This window comes from Chaetura pelagica, unplaced genomic scaffold, assembly GCF_000747805.2.
Source record: "Chaetura pelagica isolate M959 unplaced genomic scaffold, ChaPel_1.0 scaffold117, whole genome shotgun sequence".
Taxonomy (NCBI): domain Eukaryota; kingdom Metazoa; phylum Chordata; class Aves; order Apodiformes; family Apodidae; genus Chaetura; species Chaetura pelagica.
Window position 1 is genome coordinate 5,191,068 of NW_009954185.1, and position 24,738 is coordinate 5,215,805.

General features: G+C 40.0%; 1 protein-coding gene across 1 annotated transcript in view; it reads left to right on the forward strand.

Moving 5' to 3' along the window:
* Positions 1 to 1,265: 1,265 nt before the first annotated feature.
* Positions 1,266 to 24,738, forward strand: part of ST8SIA1 (ST8 alpha-N-acetyl-neuraminide alpha-2,8-sialyltransferase 1) — an 86,645-nt gene continuing 63,172 nt past the window's right edge. Inside the window, exon 1 of the mRNA XM_010002955.1 lies at positions 1,266 to 1,419. Coding sequence (XP_010001257.1) covers positions 1,318 to 1,419 — 102 coding nt within the window. The 5' untranslated portion in view covers positions 1,266 to 1,317. The remainder of the gene's footprint in view (positions 1,420 to 24,738) is intronic.

Genomic DNA, 24,738 nt, shown 5'->3' on the forward strand with positions numbered 1-24,738 from the left:
TACAGCAAATCGACGCTATGGTTTTAATCAAATTTTCAGCTGAAATATGTATGGAAAATTGTATTCACATGGTTGCAGAAAACTATTAACATGGTAAAATACGTTTTTGTGAGGGTAAATAATGATTTTTTTTTAATACCAATTTTTAGAGAAGCAGCTGTAAAGCTTAAAAAAATGCTAAAAAAAAGTAAAGATCTCTGTGAATGACTTCATGGTTTTAAATAAAATATTTTTCACAGAACTCCTATGTTAAGTGTTTTAGTCATCACTAATAACTGAAGTTTTTCTGCCTGCTGCTTGCAGCTCTTATGCAGCTACTGGAAGTGGCATCAGTCCCTTTAGGATTTTCTTTAAAGTAAATGAGAAATGTATATAATAATATATCAATACACTGTACTGCTGTAATTCTGCAATGTATATATAACATACTTCTATTTCATATAAAAACTAATAGGAGTGTCAACCATCCTATAGAAAGCCACTCCAATGCAGGCTTTGGAAAGACAGCATATTCCTGCCCTGGAGATACCTAGAGCTTTTAATCATTCTGTATGTAAGGGTGTTAATTGCTGAGTTTGGTGGGACATAGAATTTTTTCTCAATGCAAACTTGAACCACCTCACCAGCTCACAAATTTCTACTCAAGCTGAATATTTTGGGGAAAAGAATGTGTAAGAGGATATACAGTTTGGACAAGCAAACAAGTACAATATCATATATAAATGTGTGTGTATATATATAAATACTGGGAAGTCTCAAGTTGGACTTCAGTTAGAAGGCAGGTTCTAATACTGCTGTGAATGTAGCACAAGGATGCTTAGTAACTGGAGAGAGATGCCAAGTTTTTCCATACTTAATTTATGTAGCAGTGGGGTTTTAGGAAGCCTGCTCTTCATGAATAAGGTTTGGTACTGAAAATTCATATACCTCAGAATTAATTTTTTGAAGGAACTTCTGATTTCTTTGTGTTGGAGACCAGTTTTTTATTCATTAGACTGGGTTGCGGAGAGCGGAGTTTCTTTTGCTGAATCTTGGTTCTATTTCTATGCCGCTCAAAAGTGAATGGAGGTTTAAATTTTTTACTAAGTTTTTCTGAAATAAAATCAGGTTTTCTGGCCTTTCTGTAGGTCAAAGAATCACCCATGCTTCATCTGCTGGCTGGGAAGATGAAGGTCTTGCTTTGGAGCATCTGAGAGTGACAGGGGTGGTTGTTAGAGAAGGTGTGTCAAGGTGCTAATTAATACAGCTCTTTCTCTTCTGGTTGCCTTCTCTAGGAAACTGCTGGAAGAATGCTGTGACCCCGGGCAGCTCTTTGCAATGACAAAGCAGAACTCCCCGATGGGAAAGAACCTCTGGTTCGACGGGGAGTTTTTATATTCTGTCACTATTGACAATGCAACTTACTCTCTCTTCCCACAGGTTAGTAACTTATTTTCTTTTCACTTTCAGTCTTAATGTACTAGATGTTAATATGGTAGCAATGAGTATAAATAGGCCAAATGCTAATGAAGAAGTTTTGTCTTTATTTCTCAATATAAAGCAGTTTCCTTTGCTTTTTTACTTCTGTGTTTTGAAAATTATAAAATGGTTGTATGCATGTTACTGTTTCCCTGGCTGCTTTTAAGGTGTGTGGGTGTACAAAAGGGATGTGACTGGGCCACACATCTTGATTTTTAAAAAGCTAAGTTCTGGCTATTGTAAGAAGGTGAATTCTGCATTTCAATCAGTGATCATGCTTGCTGGGAGCATGATCTCTCATCTAGGGTTGTTACTTCAGTTCAGATCTGTTCACCTAAGATGTGACAGTGTGAAGGTGTCCAAGTTACTTCTAAATTAATGAGGTTCATTCATGGCAAGCAGCATGAGCCCAGTAACAGAAGCTAAGAACTTGACTTTGATTCTTGCTCTGTTTTGAATATTAAAAGCAGTTTGTTCAGTGAAGGTGTTTTGGATTTAAGTGCAGGGGTCTTGAATGGTGGGCATTTGTAATACTGATCTAGGCTTCTTGTTTTTTAAATTGATATATGAACTGATGTTAAATAGTGAGTTTATTATATTGGATTTTGTATGTGGAAAGAGAAATGTTTTATGTGGCTACACAATTAAAGAAAGCTAAACATCTGGACATACTAATTAATCTACATGTTACTTTAGTATCTCAATGTAATTACAGTTTCTAAATTTTAATTTGTTGCTATTTCAGTCAAATACATAAGAGAGTTTGTTTTTGTTAAACTTGTCCTGAAAATAAAACATCAAAAGGGTTATCTTTTTTAGTTAAAAAAGTAGTTGCCAGATCTCAACAACAGAGTTATGACTTCGAATGAGTTTCTTTTAGTGGAGGAAGAGTGAGGGGAAACTGCAGTGTAGGAAATCGATGGGAACAGCAACTCTCTGTGTTAAGGTGTCATCCACAGGAGCAGTGTTGCAGCTGTCCTGCCCAGGCTGCCACTGCACTGTCTTGTCACTTGGCTGTGCCTGTTGCAATGAAGCAGCTAATGGACTCTGACTCCCTCGGGCTACTCCCCAGCTGCTGTGTCCCTGCAAGCTCAACAAACAAGTGGATGCTGAGGCTGCCTGGCCAGTTTTTTTTTCCTGCAGTAGGGCTGGAAAGGGGCTGCCCAGATAGAGTGAATTTCGCTCCCTGCCTTTGAGGCAGGTGGAAAGTTTATGGCATGTCACAGAGTAGCAGCTGTAAATCTTTTTTTATTATGATTAGTATGATTTATTGCTCCAATATTGCACTGTTTACTGGGGAAAACCGAAATCCTTGGCAGAGCTGTGAACTTTGTCCCACACAAAGATGTTGGCAGCAACAGCTTGAAGTGTGTACATCCTAGGGATATTTTGGAAAAGCCCTGACTGGTTTGGCACAGGAAGGTCACTCTTTTGTGCTGGGTTTGGGATTTCAGATTTGGTTTTCTCTGGACTAAAATGTAGCACTCTGCCTGGCCACAGTGCTGTCCTGCCTCCTCTCACAGAGACAAGCAGAGTACTGGATGGGATCCTTCAGAAAGGTAAATGCTGGTTAGAGAGGAATCATGGTCTCAGGAGTTCCAGTGGTTCTCAGGCTCCCAAGCCCTATCCTCACAGTTTATCAGTTGGCTGGATCAAGAGCAAAGATCTGGGAAACCCTGAAGAGACAAGACAAGCTAGGGAGCTGGGAACTTCAGTGTCCCTTAGGCTCGCCAAGCAAGCTGCGAAGGGGATGGCTAGATGCTGTCGTAGGGCTGGTGGTGGAAAAGGTGAATTTTTATGAAGTTCCAACTCTAGAATGATGCTAGGAAGCAGCTCTATGATGTGTGCCAGAAATGTTGTTCCTTTAATGGATTGATGGGCCGTTCATTTCTGACAAGTGCTGCTCACTACTACTCCCTCTTTTCTTGCAAGTACCACTGCCTCTAACTTGATATGTTATTCCTGTGTATTTTGCCCAGAGGAGTTTTGTAAACCTTTATCAGATGAAATTCTGCTAGGCTTAAAAGCTTGGGAAGATTTATTTGCAGTACATTCTTTAACAAAGTATTTTTCTACCTCTCTTTCTGGTTCAAGAAAAGTGCTTAGCTAAATTTTTCAAGCTTCTACTTTGAAGAATGGTGTCGATTTGCTTGGTAGCTACTGGCAAGTGATTTTTGTTAAGATGAATATTCCTTTCAAAAGTATTCAGAAGCTTAAAACCACTCATAAAATGTAGGCAATATTCTGAAATGCTCGGGGGATGTAACAGGAGTGCAAAAAGGCTGTAGCTATGTTGGTATAATCGAAAAAATGTTTCATCTGGAATAAATAAAAAAGGCTCCATCCACATCAATCTGCTGGGCTTAAGCCATTTTGTGCCTGCAGAAGATTTCTCAGTCCTGAACCAGTTATTAACTTACAGGATAAAGTAACTCAAAACAAAATAGGAAACTTGCTGTATGTTATGGCATAGAATAAGCTGGCTATGCTTCAGTGGAGACTTATACAGAAGTAATACAAGTATGTCAGAACTTAATATGAAAAGTGTCACTTATTTTTGAATACGCACAATACAGAATAGAATATTTTTTCTTCTGAGTAATCTGGAGATAAAGTTCTTACAGCTGCTTCAACATTTTCTAATGGAGTGCTTTTCCAAGAAAAATGCTGTTTCATCAAAACATAAATTTAGTATCAGTTCATTCGTTTTTCCATATTTCTTTGAAGTGAAAAAGTTAAAAGGGTTTGCTAGTGTTATGACATTCCATTTTACCATTTTTGAATGTAATATTTCAACTGTTTTCTCTTTTAATCAGCTCCATTGCTAGCTTCCACTCTCCCACTTTGCTTTATTATCTTCCTCCTTTGATTTTTTTTTTTTTTTTAAATTTTGATTGGCCAAGGGAGAAATTTGCAAAGGAAAAAAAGCTTTTATGTGGAAGTTATTATGAGATAGTATCTCAGAGTTTTGTTGCTGTTTATAAGAACAAAATTTTAAGTTGCTGAATTCTGCATGGACCAACAATACCTGCTTCTGGGAGTAACCCCTCCTACTCTCCCTCTCTCTCAGTGTTATTTTCACCCCTGATTCCTAGAGTTTAATTTTTTCTGAAACAGAAATGAAGTATTATACAGACGACACCTTCTATCCTGGGGAGAAACTGTCAGAGGCTCATTGTCAATACCTAACCATCAGTAGAAGATATGGGGTAAGATGTGACCCGTCACAGAAGATGGCCTGGGGTGCAGTGAGGGTGGGCATCCCACCTACATCTCAACTCTCAGCATGTGCTGTGACAGCATGGCCTGGAGCTGTTGGATAATGGAGTATAATTTCAATTAAAATTAGATGTTTCAGACAGCAGCTTTGTTGTATTACTTGCTGTGATCTACAGCATTATATCTCACTCTTAGGAGACAAAAAGTGTAGAGTCTGCATATAATTGTAGGTGTAGGTTAATGTTAACAGTGTGAGGTGTTGTTCCTGCTGTGTACCTACTGCTTTTCTAAAGTTTTTCATGTAGGCTTGAAGTTTCAATATGAGTCACTAATTTGATATGTAGCTCGGGTACTCAAGTTCAGAGATGCAAGTGACCCTACTACAGTTGAGATCAGTGGCATGGTTGGATAAACCTGTGAATAGCTGGGCTGCCATGTCTCAGGTTGGCCACTAAACGCCATAGCTAACTTGGACAACAATGGAGAGGAAACGCATTTACAACTGTTATACAGAAAATGGAACCAGTGGTGAGTGTTCAGAAGTCCTGTCCTTGGCAGGTCAGAAAGATACACCCTTCTTGCTCTTCAGCCTGGAAGTTTAGCTGTGCAGCTCTGGTCCTGTTGCTTTGTACTGGGGCACAACAGAAGGCTTGACTAGCATTTTCCACCCTATACTGTCAGACTAGAATGGAAGAAACTAGGCTTCCATATATTCCTGCAGTAATTTTCCAATGTTATGAGTAAACATGATATAAGCACAAGAGCAGCTGGGATGTAACGCAAAACCATGTGAGAGAAACATGAACTAACACTCATCTGCTTTTGAGTTAGAGAATAAAAAAAGCCTCAGTTTCAAATGTGTTTTGAAATAATTTTGCACCCCTTCCTGTCTTTTTCTTTCTCAGCATTTCAAAAGCAAATTTCAGACACTTTTACCAATAGGGTAAAAAAGCCCCTCACCTGCTATTTAGGTGCTTCTGCAAATAATTGTTTTTTGGTGTTTGTTGGCGAAAGCTTATAGCAAGTGATAACCCAGGTGAATTTCTAAGGCCTCCTTTCCCCTTCTCCCCAAAAGTTACAGAAATATTTAAATAAAATAGAACTTTTCACTCTGCCTTGTGAAGTATTATTTTGGGAGGCAGAGGCGAGAATACACTTCAAAAGAAATCTCAACTTTAACTTTTTATTTTGAAAAAATAAAATAACTCACTGGGGAATTTTATGGCTTTACTGTATTTCATGTGAAGCAGTTAAGGCACATTTGGTACCAGTAAATTGGGCAACAGTGAATGATTTAACAATTTTGCTGTGTGATTTATGCTTTTTACTCAGGGTACCTGTTAGATTCTAGGAGTTTGAGTGATTTTTCTTGGTTGCTCACAGGATTCCTCATTTGGCCAGAGATTTTATCATGTCTTTTTCTGATGCTGGTATTTATTTATGGTGAGGTGAAGCAAACTTCCTGGCCTTGCAGTTACAGCCTGCAGCTAGTAGAATAATTTCTCATTATTTCAGGGACATAATTCAGATTTGGGAAGGGTATAGAGTCTGTGGGGTCTCCCACTTTTTACATGACAAAGACTACAGGAAAAAAACATACTCTTCCTGAAGAGGAAAATGGCAGTTTGGCTCAAGTAAAAGGTGAGGTGTAGGAGCAGCAAGTACTGGGAAGCATTAGGTGGAAGCTTGGCTGCTGCTCAGCAGTGGAATGTGAAGCTACAGCTGGAACCTCATGAGAAGGACAATATTAACTTACTTTGGGCAAATGCTACGACTGATTTTTAGACCCAGGTGATCCAGAAATTGTATATAAAATGGGAAACTACATGAAGTGAAGGGAATTTGGATTTGATGGACTGCAGTGTTGCCAGGAGGCATGAATTACTGCCTTTGGTGTTGACTTTGGAAGTGCTGTTAATTTTTGCTACCAGTCTAACTTAGCAAAGTGCTCTGTTCTCAGTAAAGCTCTGTAATTATTAGCTGCTTGGAGAAATACATTGAAGTATTGGCTGTCATATGTGTCCTGGTTATATATATTATGTATTATATTCTCGAGACCTAATATACATTGAATAACTCTTATTTACTTCCGTTAATTCTACTGTCTAATTAGTACTCTTAGTAGACTTATTTTCAGTTGTATTTAATTAGGGTTTGGTTCTGTTTCTTTTCTTTTCTTCCTTTATTTCCTCTCTTTTATTTTCTTTCCCAGCATACTGTAATGCAAACTATGTTCTAGATTGAAGCTACATGTATTTATTAAAAATGAAAATGTAATAAACATTAGTGCAAACATGGAAAATGTTGTATATTAAAAGACAAAGAGGTGCTTATATCTTGTGAAGTGGCATCTGTATGTTAGAGTGCAAGTTGAAAGAGATTTTCTAAGTTATTCAATCCATTCTGTCGTACAGTTCTATTCATAAACTGGGATATGAAGTACTATCTGTAGAGACCTGGCAAATTGTGCTCTTTTGGAGCATGAGTCTTTCTTTCAGTCCTGGATAATCTCTGGTCATTGGCATCAGGGTGACTGAGATAAAAAATCTGGCTTAGTATTTAGTTAAGTAAAGCCCCTACCCTCACTTTGATTGCATGCTGACTAATTAAGAACTGTGTAATTGGACCATTTTGTGCGGCCTGTGAGCAAAACTGGAATAGGATGTAATCTGTTCTGCCTGGTCAGTTAAGCAAAAGCCATAGTCCATGGGAAACTACTCCATTTAGAGAGGATGCAGACATGCCTGATGGTGAAAATGTAATTTATGCTAAAAAGATTGAGATGCAATGTATGTAGTTTGAAACAATTAACTGGAGTATGGGCACCATGCTCTGGTTGAAGTGAGTCAGACCCAACCAAGGAGCTGTACCTCTTGATAGTTGGATGTGTGCTTTAGTCTCTCTGGGCTTGCTAAAATGTCTCTGGTCAGGCTGTTTAGCCAGGCCTTTGGTGAGCCTGTTTTTCTGGAGTTTATTTGCAATAATGCACATGCCAAACTGGCTTTATCTCAGTCAGTGCAAATACATAAATAGACTCTGACCTTTCAAAATGTAACAGAGAGGAAAGGAAGGACTAGATCTGGTTGCAAACTGTCATTTTGGCCCACAGGCAAAGAAAGAGGAATGGCTGCCCTAACTCACCATTTCCATTTCAAATATGCAGTGACTGAGCATCGCTCTCTTTCCAAGGTAACACAAGAGCTGATCTGAGCACACACCAGTACCTTTGCCAGAAAGGGCCTTATGCCCTTGGGCATGAAAGAAAACACAACCCAGATCAATCCCACCTCTCTTTGGGATTTTGGGAACAAGAGGACATGGAAGAGCAAATGTGGTCCAGCTTCTGTATTTTTATAGTTACTGAGCAGTACAAAACCCAGTGGGGTTGTTGTGGAGCCCACCTAAGACTGAGGGGACATGGAGTGTTTTCAAGTGGATAATTCAGACATGATGGTGTGATTGGAGTAGTTTTATATTTTGAAAATTCTTCAAAAAGCATAGTTCTTTATTTCTGTCTGTACCACAGCTATACGGTCACTCATGGGTCAAATGCAAGCCCATGTGTGAAGAGGACTGGAAACATGGGCAAGGCTGAGTGATGGGGTAATGATGTGCTGTCTCTGGGAGGGAAGAAGAGAGGGGACACTATGGAAGGCCTTCTGCTGGAAGAGGCAGGGAGGATCTCATGGCTACACAGCTGAAGTTTTCTACCTTGAGTAACATTTTTAACAGCAGTTGGAAGTCACAACTACATGTTCTGCTCTGGGATTGTACAGAGCAAAAAGGCTGTTCTGACTCCAAAGAGGAAGTGGGCAGTGCATGCAAACTGGCCAGAGAGGCTGCACTGCTGCCCTGGGAGCTCTGAGTTTTTTAGTCAATGTTCATGTGATTTACGGGGAAGTAAAATTGCTAATTTGTAAGCAGAAGAATAGTTAGAGGAAGTGGTCACAGATGCAAAGCTATAGGAAGAGTGAGCTTCTGACTGCTATGAGTAACTACAGGGCGTGTGAGCTGCCTCGTTGAGGGTGTAAGAATAGAAATAGGAGTTGGTTCTAATCTGCCCAAAGGCAACCTGGTTAGATTTGTTTGTTTTATTGTAGCTTTATCTAACTGATGAAATGCTAAAAGGAGGTTCTTTTCTCCATGCAGGTGTTTTTCTGGCAGTTAATTCCTTTTTATACTGAGACTTCCTCCTACAGGTGCAATGAGACCTTTGCTTCTTTGGAAGTCCATGTCTAAACCTTGAGTAAGCTTTATCCTTTACATCCCAGCCACCTGTTACCTTTTCTTATTATTTATGAATTATATTTTTAGACAGCATCATTTTCAGTTTACAGACATTTTACTGTGTGCGTGACTATATATAAATTATTCAGTGATCAGATTACTTCAAATTGCTGCATTTAGTAGTCAGTTTTTTTGGTATAATACCTGTAAAATAGGCTTAATACCAGTATTGCCTTCTTTGAGGTTTAGGTTTGGTGACATCTTATGCCTGCCACTTACCACCTAGCAGAATGAGTAGAAACTGATGGAATATTACATCCCTCTGTATTTAATACAGTTGCTGGGTTTTTTGATATGGGTCATATAGACTGTACTGGAGTCTGGCAGGATATTAGATTATCTTCAGAAAGAGAATAACCTGCAGCAAAAACATTCCCTCTCCTTCTTCCACCTCTAAATGCAGGTGGAAGCCAGGCTTAGCAGAGTTTGCAGGCTTGAACAAAGTCAGAGAAGGTTGCACCACTGCAGAAGCTGTTAAGGAAGGGGTAGCACAGTTACAAATAATGTAGGAGGATTATTTAGTGACTTTCAAAAGATCCTTTATACCTTCTTGCTTAGGGGGGAGTGTAAGCCCAGCTTTACATTTAATGAGAAGTCTGCTGCGTTACAGTTCAATAATTGACTTATGTAGCCAGGCACGGTTGATTTAGAGTCTCTATAACCTGATAGAGTGTGGAGGGGAAGGGCTGAGGTTCTCTTCTGAACAACTTTCATCATCTGAATGGCTCTCATGAGGTGGGCTTTGGACATTGTGGAAGTAACACGGTAGTGATTTTCTGGCATCAGGATGCACTGGATCAATCCTGTCATGCTGGACCCGCAGCTGAGGTGCCTTTAACTTGCTGTTGCTCACATCAACAATGTGGCAACAATATCTTTTTCCTTCTTGATCAACAGAGCTTGATACTTTTTTAAATAGTTTTTAGGGAGAGGTAATTACTTCTGTGCTGCTGATTATCTAGGGGAAAGTAAAGACCAATCTGAAGTGACTGTTTTGTGTGTGGTGGCTAAAGGGCTAAATGTGGGAGGCAGAGGCAAGGTACCTGAAAGCACTGGTGTTTTTCCAGCTGAAATGAGTCAGGATATGGCATTTAGCAGCTTTATGAGTCTGGACTTGTGTAATATAACTGAATCCCAAATGCAAAAAGAAATAAGAAATAATTCTTTCCAGCGCAGAGCTGGCAGTTGGGGCTGGTGGCAGTGCTAAGTCTATGTATGTTGTAGAGGAGAGCAACTTACATATGTGCACACCTTGACTTACAGGTGTTTTGAAGGAGAAATACTTAAGCCTGAAACCATGGTTTAGGCTTCTGGTTTGAATCCAGTCCATCAATTCCAGGGAGACTGCTGCAGGCATTCGTAGGATATTTCCATGCAGGTACCTTATTGCCAGCACAATTCTGTGTACTGTCCTAAATTAGACCTTGATGTATAAGCCAAGAATCAGTTATAAAATCCTGCGAGCAGGGTTAGGGTGGAGTTTGAAGGTTCCTGCATGCTTGCTGGCTGCAGTAGAGCTACCTGAATATTGCCACATGGAAGCTCAGTCTCCAATGGCTGTGTTTTTCTCAGTGTGAAATATACTGGACTAATGGTCTCCAATTCCAGAGGTTCAGATGAAAGGCACTGGGTTCCAGATGATCATTTGAGCAGGAGGAAATTGCCTGAATTATATTCCAAATACTAGCTCTGTGAGACCTGTAATGCCTTCTAGGAAATCTGAAGTCAGGCAGGAGCATTTGAGTATCTTTATTTTCTGGCATGGAAATTGCATGATAGATGAAGAACAAAAACTATACATGGCAAGGGAGGCTGGCTTTTCCTTTTGCCCTGGGAAGTTGGCTTTTCTAGGAAGGGGGCAGGGAAGTTTTCTTTATGGTATTGAGCAGTAAATTTTTTGGTTTGAATAAGCCTGTTGTGAAACAGCTTTTGAGAAGTCAGTTCTTGTAATGATAGTGTAACACCCTGGTCCACCTACTGCTGCTCTAACTCATCTTCCTAGCACAAGAGCTACATGGCTAAGAATAAATGGATGGATGAAGAGTGTAATTCCTTACGCCTTGTGCTTGAAAAATGTGGACTTAGGGTTTTATTTTAAGATGAGGTCTATATTGAACAATTTAAGCACAGGTATATTGCACTGAAATGCAAGTGTGTTGTTGTCTGGTGCTGATAGGGCTATCTAGTCAGCCATTCAGTCAGATAGGGATAAATCTACTATGTAATGCCAATAGACCAATTTCTCATGTGTATAACATCTCTTTACTTGTGGTTTTATGGAGTGTAACCGTGTGAAATATACTGGACTAATGGTCTCCAATTCCAGAGGTTCAGATGAAAGGCACTGGGTTCCAGATGATCATTTGAGCAGGAGGAAATTGCCTGAATTATATTCCAAATACTAGCTCTGTGAGACCTGTAATGCCTTCTAGGAAATCTGAAGTCAGGCAGGAGCATTTGAGTATCTTTATTTTCTGGCATGGAAATTGCATGATAGATGAAGAACAAAAACTATACATGGCAAGGGAGGCTGGCTTTTCCTTTTGCCCTGGGAAGTTGGCTTTTCTAGGAAGGGGGCAGGGAAGTTTTCTTTATGGTATTGAGCAGTAAATTTTTTGGTTTGAATAAGCCTGTTGTGAAACAGCTTTTGAGAAGTCAGTTCTTGTAATGATAGTGTAACACCCTGGTCCACCTACTGCTGCTCTAACTCATCTTCCTAGCACAAGAGCTACATGGCTAAGAATAAATGGATGGATGAAGAGTGTAATTCCTTACGCCTTGTGCTTGAAAAAATGTGGACTTAGGGTTTTATTTTAAGATGAGGTCTATATTGAACAATTTAAGCACAGGTGTATTGCACTGAAATGCAAGTGTGTTGTTGTCTGGTGCTGATAGGGCTATCTAGTCAGCCATTCAGTCAGATAGGGATAAATCTACTATGTAATGCCAATAGACCAATTTCTCATGTGTATAACATCTCTTTACTTGTGGTTTTATGGAGTGTAACCAAAGTCTCTGCAACCTATTAAGTCCCACGGTAATGAGGCTTTTCTGCAGCGACTGAAGATGTCAGGGCAGTGAAGGTGGTAGGGGTGACACTAACATTATTACTGCTACCATCAGTGGTATGCACAGGCAGGCAGCTCTCTGAGATCCCTCCTCACCTTTTCTGCATCACCTCACTGATTTTGTTGTATCTAGTTAAGTACATGCCATAGCTAGCTCTAGATGTATGCTGGAGAATGCCTAGCAGCCACACACAGTGATTGGGAGTGTGCTTGTTAGGTCCATCTTCTACCTGCTGTACTTGGGCAAGAAGCACCAGGTATGAAAGAACAAGGGCTTTGGTTGTTTCCCCCCTATTGAAGGACACCAAACTAAAACAATCAAGATCAAGCCTATTTTCACAGACTTTGCTTTGCACTCAGAAGACTGCACAAAGAAACATGTTTAATCACAGCACATAATCCAAAGGGACAGTACTATTTATGATTTTACTTTTACAAAGTCAGGCTTTTAGGGGGAAAAGCCTATCATTTGCACGTAGAGATTCACTAGGCAGTGCCACACCAAAATACAGGGACAGTCAGTGCATTCTGATGGTATCGTAGTGAAACCTGTACACAGTCATTGTGTGGAGGGGATACTCAGTGGTCACTGCCCTCTTGCCTCTGCCCCATGGCAGACAGTCCTACTTGGACTGTACCAAACATATGTATCTAGTACGTTTTTTACAGCTTCCAGTAATGGAAATTTCACAGCCCACTAGGCAGTCCATTCCAGTGCTTTGCTGGTCTTTGCTTTCCTTATGTGTAGGTTGTATTTCCTGATGTCTAACTTAAAACTCCCCCCAGCTAAAATCTAAGAACATTTCATTCCTTTTGCTTTCTGCATGTTACTGCTATCAAATCTCCCCACAGTCTTTTTCTCTAGGCTGAACAGCCACAACTGTTTTAATCAGATCATTTTTTCTAAACCTCTATATGCTTCTGTTTTTCTGATAGTCTGTAAAGAAAATACATGACCATTAACTGTGTAGTACCCTCAGAATTTAGCCTCGGAGCTTCCCCTAGGAGGTGGTACAAAACATCAGCACCATATCCTCTGAAGTGCAGAGTTTAATGGCACCTTTCTGCTTGAACAAGTTTGTATTTAGTGTTGCTGGTTATTCTTGTGGCTGTAAGACCATGGGATGTTGCTGCTAGTGAGGCAAACCTAGTGTCCCAACAAACATCTTTTCTCCTTTAATAATGTGTGCCAAGGACTGAACAGGGAATGGAGCTCAGGTGTATTGTCCTTTCTGGGCTAAGATCTCTGTGTGCTGCTATCACAGCTGTGACTGTGTTGGCTCATCTCACCCATCTCTCTGCCTCAGTAAACTGAATGTACTTTATGCAGCTGGAGACAGACAGACAGATGCTTGCCAGCAGTGAGCCTCTCTCCAGGGGGCACAGTGAGGATTATGTGGAGCTGCTCTTGTACAACTTCTCAGTGTATTGAGCCAAGCTGAATTAAACTTGCCTGCAGGACATGAAATAATACTGAGCAACACTTTCTTTCTGTTGATGATATATAACAAGGTTGTGAATATGTCAAGAATGTAGAATGGCAATGTATAGTGTATTCAGGTCTCCAGGCTGGCTCACCTGTTTGTAAGCTAATTCCTTAATTAGACTTTCCTCCATCCAAACCATCTCCAGCCTTTTCCTCAATCTGAAACCCCCTGGCTTGTCTCCCTTTCCTTATGGCAGGGCTTGACATACCCACACGGTAGCTTGTTATTCAAGTGCAAATTTAAGTGATGGGACTAGGCTCAATAGGAGATAGTTTAAGTGAAATGAGACAATAAATAGAGGGTTTACACAGATCTGTTCTATGATCCACTGTTGTGCCAGAAGAAGAAATGAGAAAGCCAAAGATAAATAATCCTTGGTATGAGTATGATGCTCTTTATAGCAATTCCCTCAAGCACTTTACAGTCATTAAAATTCAATGTATGGTGTTACTGCACAGTTAAATCTATGCCTAGAAGTCTCTGAAGACAAGTAAAATTAGGGTTTCTGCATGGGGAGTGTGTGGAGAAGAAATACTGCAAACCCCCTTTTTCCTCTATAATGAATGATGAATTCATGATGAACCACTGTTCTTTTTGCTTCACGGACAAAAAAACTGGAAGAGGGCTATGGAGCTCCTATAATATTCTGGGCAGTATATGAAAATAGCAGACAGGAGCTCTTCTCCACCCTATGGTATTAAACAAGACCTTTGAAAAGTGGGACTACCTCTGTTTAAGCTTGTCAGTGCTACTTTCCTGATTCCTGACTAACTTCTTGCAATTTCAGTTTCCCAGTTTAGGGTGTGTCCTCCAGGTGGTACCCAGGGCCACCATCTGCATTTGTGCATTTGTCTTCTCAAGGTTGTTGCTGAGCAGGGAGATGTTGGTGCTGGATTGTTAAGCACCAAAAGAAGCATGGTGGGAAAATGAGGAAGAAACTGTGTTGCAAAACAGGTCAAGCGAAGCCTGCTTATGCCAAAGTCAATAGCAGTGTTCCAGTTGACTTCAGCATGGCAACAGTACTCTCTTGCTGAGTACACCTCTGCTAGGGACACATACATTTGTTCTTGTGGCTTTTTCCTGGTTAACAAATAATGACTTTTCCATTTCTCAGCCTCTATGGGCCTTTGTTTTCATGCAATGAATGACTGGTTTATCGTCTTCATCTAGTCTGACTGAAAAATACTTGTTTATACCCCTTAAGACAGACACTGAGTGAAAAGGCAAAGCAAATCTGAAACAGCCACTCAGATGAGTTAAAAAGGAGCCTTTTGTCATTTCTTTTCCTTGTCCTATCCCAACTGACAACATCCTTTCTGTTGTTCGTGCCAGTAAGCAGGGAATCATCCCTCACTTGATGCTTTGCTGAGTCCTCAGAAGCAGACTGTGTGCACGTCTTGCAGAATCTTTGCACATTTTCTTCCTTCTCCATCTCTCTCAATGAGCCAGTCTTACTTTAAGACAGTAACTTTTGCAAGGCAAAGGCAGCCTTTTTTTTTGTATTCCTGTGCACTGCCAGGAACCATGGAGTCTGCAGCTGCGTACGAGAATGGTGCATGCAATGATGTGCATAATGGTCAACAACAGCCTATTAAAGTGAGGTCATCCATGGGGTTTTTTTGCCTTTTTTTCTTCACTGTCTTAATTTTTGGCAAGTGACCCAAAGAAAAACGTGCAGTCACTGGCATCCTGGTTTCTTGATGGGTATTTTATTTTCTGCAGCTTTTTCTTGAGAGAGGATCAGATACTGGCCTCTTCAGGTATGAATTTACCCCAGATTGTCATCAGGATGCTTGGATTTTCCCTGAGTTTGGGGATTTTGAAATTGAGTATCTAGTGAAAGATGAGGAGGTTGTAAGGAACATCTACATAGTGGTGATTGGTAATGGTGGTTTCTCTTCAAAGTTTGCTATCTGGTCCCACTGGGCACTTGTAAGGCTGAGTACTTTTCTGAAATGTGCTGTTATATCAAGCCTGCAAAATAAATAACTTTTCCAGTGAAGATCAGAAACTTGTTTTTTGTGATTTCAAAGGGTCTTCTCTCATCAGAGATGAAAAACATGGAGGCAAAGATAGAAAGTGTTTGGGGTGGTTCTATGCCAATGTAAATTAGGTTCCTACTGCTAGCTTCATTGCTAGCATTTTGATCCTGCAAGGAGCATAGCTGTAGAACTCCTCTTTCACACTAATTAAGCATTCAAGAGATAATACCAGTATTTTATTTATTCTTTTAAACATAAGCTTTCTGCACTTCTTTCCATTTTTCCAAGCACTCCAGAGTTCAATATGGCATTTACCTCCATCCAGTATTACTCTTGCTAACCATGTAAACTTGATTTTCAGACTGATTTGGTTTGTACAATGCATGTTAGTAACTATGTCCCTGTTACCTTCCTATTTTCTTTCCCTTGCTTCTGAGTATTGCTGGGTCTGCACTTTTTTCTACCTTTGCTCTTTATTCTCTTTGCCAGCTTTAATTGAGGGTTGTGCTTGTCTAGGGTAAGGTAACCTGGAAGGCCATCTTGACCTGGCAGGGGACTTAATGCAGTGGCTGTTAATGACTCAGGTTTGGTGGTTCCAGCAAAGTGCTGAGGGCAGCTGGAGTGAAAGGGACTTAGTGTAACACACTTTCTGTAAGTGTAGCTCTACCAAATCATTTAACTTGCATATATTTATAGAAATGCGAGCTTGTAAAAATGACATCTTGTTGCTCAACAGAGCTCCCATCTTTCATATCTCCAAGGTTTTTCTTCCCACTGATGAAAGCAAGTTTTCACTCCATCAGAGCACATTCAGCTACAGAAAAGCAAGTTGGATTGTATGTTGCCTTGCTTCTAACTAACATTGGCAGCTTAATAGGGTTTTTAATCTTATATTTGTCAAGCGCTAAGATGTTACATAACTCTGTTACCTTGCTTCTCCATGGAGCTGACAGTGTACAAGACAGATCAAAATCAAAGCTCCTTTTCTAAGAGACCTAACAGAGGTCTTGGTTTCAGAAATTGCATATTCTCATAATAGGCACTTTCTCTTTAAGTCTGTAAGAGCAAAACTCTGGCTTGTCACTTGAGATGGGATCTTTTCATGCCTAAGCTGAAATTTGAACTGGTGTCTGATTGACAGGGGTAAAAATGAAAAGCCACCATAAAAATACCTTTTGTGTGATAGCAGCATGAATTTTGATAATATACATGTAAGCTGAACTAGTATGTACACTGGTTAGTCCTATTACAGGTAAGAGGGTGAGAGTAAATAAGTATTTTTCAAATCTCATTCCAGTGTGCTTTTGTCTTGGCTCTTGTCAAAGACACCCACTATCTACAGCATCCCTTTGGATACAGGACATCTTTGCTGTCTTCCCTGCTACATGGCACAAAGAAAGTTACCCCCAGACATGAGAAACTGAACCTTAGGTTTAACTCTGTTCTGAGAGGGCCTAATTAATGATTTCTTAATGTCCAATGATGCAGCCCATCTTTCTCCTGGGTTCCAGCCCAAGCACTCTGTACTGAGCTATTGCTGACAGCTCCCCAGTCTGCTGCTTCAGTTCTCTATCCTGCTTCCCTCACCACTTTTTTGTCTGTGGCTCTGACATCTCTCCTAGGTAGTCTCCAGCTCTCCCCACCTGCTGCTGCTATTTTTCAATCTTTATTAGTGTCTCTCTTAGTTGGCCTTTTAATCACAGTTAGGGGGTCAATTGACTGCCCATTAATGCTTTCTGGGCTGCTGTCATGTTACATGGAGTTCATGCAGCTTATACCTTGGAGACAGAGGGTCATTGCAGTGAGAAAGTCAAGGAGTATGAATCTCATGCAGCAGTGTATCTCTTCTGGATTCTCTGCTTTATCCTGCTGTGGGGAATTGAGTCCTGTATAATGATGAGGCAACCCCCTTCCATGTAAGTGCTACTCCATTAGTCTGATACTGGGGTAATTTGCACGCCTGGAGTGATATTCAAAGTGTACTAGAAATGAATTACAGGTTTTCAAGGCCATTTTTTCAACTGTAAAGTGATTCGTTCGTGACTGGTGTCAGATGGGGGTTGCAGTTGATTTGCTATTGCCTATTCCTTTGTTGTGTAGATGTCTTTTTTTCCCCTGTAGTAATACTGTGTACTAACGTTCTTCTGTTCCTCTGGTAGCCTTGTCATGGCTTTGAAGGAATAAGAATACATATAAAAGAAACTTTGCAAGGAGAGGTAGTATTTTTTTATTACAGCAAGATAAGCTTAGCTCTTGCAAGGCACTCTTTCTCTGCAGACCCTCACAGTACAGATTTTACTATTTTTCTGTTTTATGGATGGGGAAAAAAGCAGTTACCCCAGATGATTAGCAGAACCTAGAGTAGAACTCCAGTTTAATGAACATATATGATATAGGTTATATGTTTGGTTTGCCATATCCCATGGAAATCATGCACGTCATCATGCTTATTTGAGATTTGGTATATTCTATGTTTGCTTGATCCAAGCCACTGAGCTTCCAGTCTTGTCTAGTGATAACTCAGTGGTAAAAGTAGGCTTCAGAAGGGTCACTGGCCTGAAAATTTTCTTTTTTCCCTTTCAGATTGGTGGAATTTAAGCTAATCTCCTATACTTGCTGCACTAGCACCTGAAGTTTTAACTAGTTAGTTGAGGACTACACATGCAGTCAGGAGTTTTGAATACCTGGGGTTTACCTAACTTTACCTGAATTATGATTTTCTTTAATCCTCCATAATTAGAATATTTTTGCTGAATTTTCCTGCAGTAGAAAGTTCTCTATTATGGCCTTTTTGTAATATTTTTCTTGCATGTCTGAACATGCAGTATCCCCTCTTGTTAGGCCTCTCCCCAGCCCATTATTTAAGAGTGTAGGCACACTGTAATTTTCTTTCTTTTGCTCTCTGCATTTGTTTTTGTGTTTTTTTGATCCTTTTAGATCACAAAACCACCCCAATTCCATTTTCAATTAGCATGTTGTGATGACTTTTGTGTGTGGCATTTTAAAGTGAATTTGATAGTATTTTTATGCTCTACAGATCAGATTTTAGGAAACCACATAGAATTCTTTTGTAAAATATCTCCTTAGCAGGTCAGGTATGGCTCATTTTTGAAATCTCCTAAAAACCTGAGTAAGTAGAGAAAATTTAGGATATGCAGCATTTTTAATTTGACAGCAATCCTAATCAGTCACTTAACAGGCCTTTTGCCTGTAAAATTAAGAATTTTCTTCTATCTTCTGGCAAATAGGTTGACATCCCACTTACTGTAATACTTGCAAGAAAGCTAAATACAGTATAACTTGCAAAAATACGACAGGTTTGTGTGTGGCTTTGATGAATAGCCTTTCTGCCAGAATTAATGACATTTCTCTTTCAAAAAACCATTTTCTCTGAGATGTTGCATACAGGATCTTTTTAATCTCACTAACATATGCCTGACTACCATTTATTGGCAGTGCACTCCAAACGTCTGTCAGAAGGAACAAATTTAAAACCCACAGTTTTTTACTCTAAAATTTGTCTTTTGATTGCCATATCTTTATGTTTTGCCTTCAACAGATGTCTAGCTACGTAGTCGAGGGAGAAATAAGCTGTCTCTGCAAAAATGGTGAGCAGAGTAAAAAGGTTTTTTTACTGTGGTAGTGTGTTAAGAGCAATTGACACTGTGCATTGATATTCTTCCCACTCCTTTAGGACTTGTCGAGAATTATTTGTGATAGTTTCATGGGGAATAGGAACTTCAATTTGAGGGAAGGAACAAAATAGATCAGTTAAGACAAATTCTAAGTTCTGTGGGGTTTGGAATTCCCACTGTGGGTGCTTGGAGTGCCATGGAAAAGCTGCTTGCAGATCAGATCCCAAGCATATGTGTGGTAATGATTATTATTCCATCGGCCACACTTAACATCTTTCTTCACATGCTTCACGATCTGCAGATGCAAAGTGCTCTGTGCCATTTTCTCCAGCACAGTGGGCTTCAAGGCAACAGGAACCTTTATGATCCAGCCTGACCTGCCAACCAACTCAAGCTGTAGGGTTGCATCTGCTGATTTCTCAGTCTAGTAGAGTATTGGTGCTTCAGCTGCAGCGTGTTAGTGCTACTAGGCTACAATTACTGGGCTCCAGCACAGTTACTGCTTCTGGATAGAAAAGACTTTGTAATAGAGCATTTACCTCACCTCAGTAGTGAGTTCCAGTAACTCCTTGTTGCCTTCAAAAGTCTAGATCTTATTTCCACCATCCCTTACTGTGTACATGTGGGAATAGTACAGCTGACCTTGCCTGTGAGACTGTGCAATACCAGAATCATTCAGGTTAGAAAAGGCCTTTAAGATCATTGAGTCCAACCATTAACCTAACTCAGTTGAGTCCAGTGCTAAACCATGTCCCTAAGCACCACATCTACATGTTTTTTAAACACCTCCAGGGATGGTGATTCAACTACTACCGTGGGCAGCCTATTCCAGTGTTTAATTACCCTTTCAGAGAAGTTTCTTCTAATACGCAATCTAAACCTCCCCTGGTGCAACTTGAGGCTGTTTCCTCTTGTCCTGTGCTTGTTACTAGGGAGAAGAGACCAACCATCACCTTGCTGCAACCTCCTTTCAGGTAGCACAGAGGGAGACCTCACCAACTCTGACAGTAACCAGCAGCCTTCACTGAACATCAGTTTTCTCATGAGACCTTTTGGTACCTCGGGAGACTCTAGCAAGAATCAAAGCAGAAGTTAAATAAACCACACATCCTGATTATGATCAGAATACTGAGGAATGATAGCCATTATACTAAATTTAAAAAGCACTGTTGAAAAATATTGATTTTATGGAGAAAGTATTTTAATTTCTACCCCCACAGCTGCTTGGGCTGTTGATTGAGCTTCTTTGCTTTTGTGCTTTAGATCTTTAGAGCACTTCTCTGGCTGCACAAATGGATATAAATTACATCAGTGTTTAGAGACAATGAAAGTGGGAATCTCTTGGGCATATGACCAGCTGTGTAGGATATTACCTCATCTGCTGGGTCAACAATGAGAACCTGCTCTTCTGTTATGTTTATTGCAAAATCATTGCAATATTTTTTCATTCATTTATGAAGCTTATTGTTTTAGCTTGATTCATCGTAGCTTTCCCTTTCTAATCTGTATTCCCATCCATTACAGTCTGTAATTACATGTTTGTTGTTATACTCTCATTTTATAGGTATGCACATGTGATAAATACAAATATAAAATTACATCATTCAGCACTTTGGCAGTAACTGACAATACTGTATTTACCAGTGAAATCTCTGTTGAAAGCTTCCCATGTTAAAGCTTGAAATTTCTCCATATGTAAATGTTTCTGGTTAGAAATTACAGATATATTTTTTTTCTTGTCTGACTAATTGCATTTGAGGTCTGTCCTTCATTTCAACCAGATCTCCAGGCCTGAGCCCAAACCTAAGCTAGATTTATTTTCCTTTCTGTCTGTCTTCATTTTGGAATGCTTGTTTGTGCACAGCAGCAGAGAGAAGGGAGAAATACCAAGTGCCACCTGCCTGAAATCTTGCATCCCACAATGCAATGCTCTTGAAAAGGGTATCTCTTCACTTTTTACTGACCCAGTATAAAACTGTGAAGGTATTTCCTGGACCACTCAATGGGAAGAGGCAGAGAAGTGATTGTGGAGAGGCTAACTGTACCACAAGGTATCGGATGGGACTGTGTGTAGTATTAGTGAGAGGTTTCCAGAGGTGAAGCTGCAGCCATGGGTGGCATAGCATTTCATGGGGTTTCTCTGGATGTGGCACTGTGGTGGGAGTCACACTGCAACTCCTCTCTCTCTTTTACAACCCATGTGCTCATCAGGCAAGTGCACATGGGATAAAAACTCCTAAAGCAGGAGAAAATATCTAACTTGTATAGTGGGGGCACCATAGCAGGGGAATATGACACTGGGAACGAGTCTCGTGCATAATATCTGAGGCTTGAGAGGTCTCACTCAACCCCTGGGTGATGTTCCTAGAGTGAAGCACATGGGTTCTGTTCTGTTACGGGATGAGGTCTCAGGGTATGCAGCTCGTAGCTCTGTGTAGGATCCTGTTACTTAACAATTACTACAAGTTCAGTGGAGCTGTGGCATTTCTATGATGTAGTGAATTTGGATGTCTGAATTTTAAGTAGGAGTGGGAGAAGTGATTTAAACAGAATGCTGTAGCCCATTGACCCATAACTTTGCCAAACTCAATGTGAAAGACTTGCCCATTTTGAATTTTGATGTAGAATCATTGCTGATTTATCTTTAGCATAGTGTTGTAAAACTACCTCCTCTTCACTGCAATATTTGGAGTGCAGTTATCTGCCAGTCAGTTGTATCTTCAAGTACCCTCACCATTCTTAATGAAAACATAGTGAAAATGTTCACTGCTTAAATGGAAGCTGTGTAACTAGACTTTATTGTGAACAAAACATGCAGGCCATTAATTCCTTAATGTCCATAAGCTTTTCAGCTGAATCCTGTTTTAATTTGTGAATGATTATTAATTTCACAGGCTTCCAAGATTTTAATGCAAAAACTCAGTGAAGCTCAGTAGTTCTGGTAAGGTTTTACTTTGGGATTTAGCTCTGAAATTAATCAATGTAATTTTAAAAGGAAAGAAGATATTACATGTGTGAGCTTCTGTACAGTAAAATTGAAAGTCTTCAAATTTACAGGCATTTCTACAGGTTATCTCCACTCTAGCCTTTAACAAGGATGACAGCCCAACTGATCTTATTTCATACCAAACAAGTGTTGTTAATTTGGTGACAAGGATAGTTGGTAACAGAGGCAGAGTTTTTGACAAGTGGTAGAACAAGAGCCCTGTGACTGTTAAAACAACCATTGTGGATGTGGTGATAGGATGCTGGTGCCACCAGCTGTAGCACAGGCTCTATGCCCAGGTGCTTTTCTGTGTTTGCCTATGATGTTTTGGCAATAGCTTCCTTCTGCAGGTAGGCATGGAAAGAAGTCCTGGTTAAACTAACCATAGTTTTTGACTGTATACCTTGGAGAAGTACCAGACAGACAAGCTTTATTATGTATGTTTTACATATCCTAGACCAACTTGTCTGTGTTGGTGGTAGAAACAATGAAGGTTAACACACAAAGCATGTTATGCATTGCTAAAGCAAAGGAGAAGCTGAGTAAAAAAAGGTGAGAAGATGTGGGCTATTGCCATGCACATTTGTTCTCAGCAAAGAGAGTACAAATCTCTGTTGAGGGGCATGAAAATGTAATTAAGAGTAGGAGAGAGACTCTGTTAAAAAGAATCTATTTAATCTACTTGTTCTCTGCATATTCTGAAGTCATTACACTCTTATTAACTGGTAAAAAGCACAGTATTGCTGTTAACTTTGTCATTACAGTGGAATGATCTAATATCCTTTGTTTCCAGGTATCATGAATGTCCTTGCCAGGAAACAAGCACAAAAATGAAAAGTCTAAGTGGTCCACTTGTGTTCTCACTCTGTGTAGAATGTTTACTGAAGGTGGTAAAAATACAAAAAGAGAAAAGAACCTAATCTGACTTTTTAATCACAGGTCATACTTTGAGAGATAATATCCATAGGGGAAAAAAAAAAAAACCCTAAATCTTTTTATATTTGAAGTGTGACATTTTTTTTTAGCTGGATGCCATTGTGAAGGAATATAGCATACAATATGCACAATGTCATTTTACAATAATTTTTTTCTAAGTCTGCCCTTTAAAGGCTATCAAGACATGAGTGGAGAGCAACACCACTTGAATATCTCTCATTAATTGACTGAGAGACCTCTAAAAATAAATTCAGAGATACGGTGGCAAGATGAAACTGGCAGACACAGTTAGTTACGTCTTATCAAAAGCCTGCAAACAGCCTGTGCTATCTTTTGCCATGAGATTCCTCAAGTGAATAAAGAAAACTAATGGAAAAGTCAGAGGATTAAGTTTGGAGGGTATCAAAATCCAGACAAGTCAGTTTTGAAAAGGTGGAGGATGGTGGCAGTTCTTGTATGACTTCTGTCTTTGTAGAGGGATGAAAAACAGTACAAAAGGTGGCAGAGTGACATGGTTTTCTTAGCCAGAGAAACAAGTTTGGCAAGGATATGTGTTTAAAAATGCTGTATGGAAGCTGCAATTGTCAGTCATGTTTGAATATTAGCATTAGGTGCTAGGAAGTACTTGAGAGTGGGTTCCTCATGAGGCTGCTAATTAATGCACTGTTATGCCTATTGGGCACCCAGGTGTTCTGAACTGCTGAACTCCAAGTCCTTTGTTTTTTTACCCCTGTCCTTTTCTAAGTCACAAATTATTCCTGTTATGAAATTTCTGTCCCCAGCCTAGTGTTTGGAAGGGGTTGAAGCAGGGCCCAAAAACTAATCAGAAGGAAAGACCTTCAGACCTTGAGAAGCTTGGTGGTCCACAGGGAATAATCAGTCCAGTGCATTCTTGTTATGTTTATAGCTTCCTACTGTGTGAGTCATCTTTACTCTTTAGTTTACCCTGGACTTGCTTTTGGTTTTAGAAAAATAAAGTTAGTTTTATTCTAATAGGAAGGTGAAAAACTATTCATCAGTCTGACAATATTATTTTTTTTCTTTTTTGTAAAAAGGTGTCTTAAGGGCTGCTCTGATTTCTGTTGTGTTTTGTTCAGTTGGCAGAAGAGAATTGCAGCATATTAGAACTTTTGCTAAGCTGCAATTTGAGACAGGGGACAGCACATCATTGTTTTAATTCCTTCATTCAGTGAGTGAATGCAGTTATACCTCTAAGAGAGTTGTTTGGGGATTTTTTGTGACCAAATGTAATGCAGAGTGGGCATCAACAACATCCCTGGGCAACCCATTCCAGTTCCTCACCACCCTTCTAGTGAAGAACTTCTTCCTAATATCTAACCTAAATCTCCCCTCTCTCAGTTTAAAACCATTACCCCTCGTCCTATCACTATTTCTCTGATGAAAAGCCCCTTCCAACCTTAATGCTTCTGTGATTCTATGAATGACACGAGATGTGCTGAACACGGGCCATCAAGAACACAAGGGTAGTGTTGGCTCAGAGTAACAGGACAATCCAAGGCATGAAGAAGCATGAAGTGCTTCTCCAAGTGAAGCCCAGACCCAGAGGCTAGTAATTCCCATTACCTACAGTGGAATGATTGTGGTGGGTACCTGGGCCGTTCCCTGTGGGCTGACAGCTGCCATGGGGCCTGGGGCAGCTCCGGAGGGGGATGTGGGACA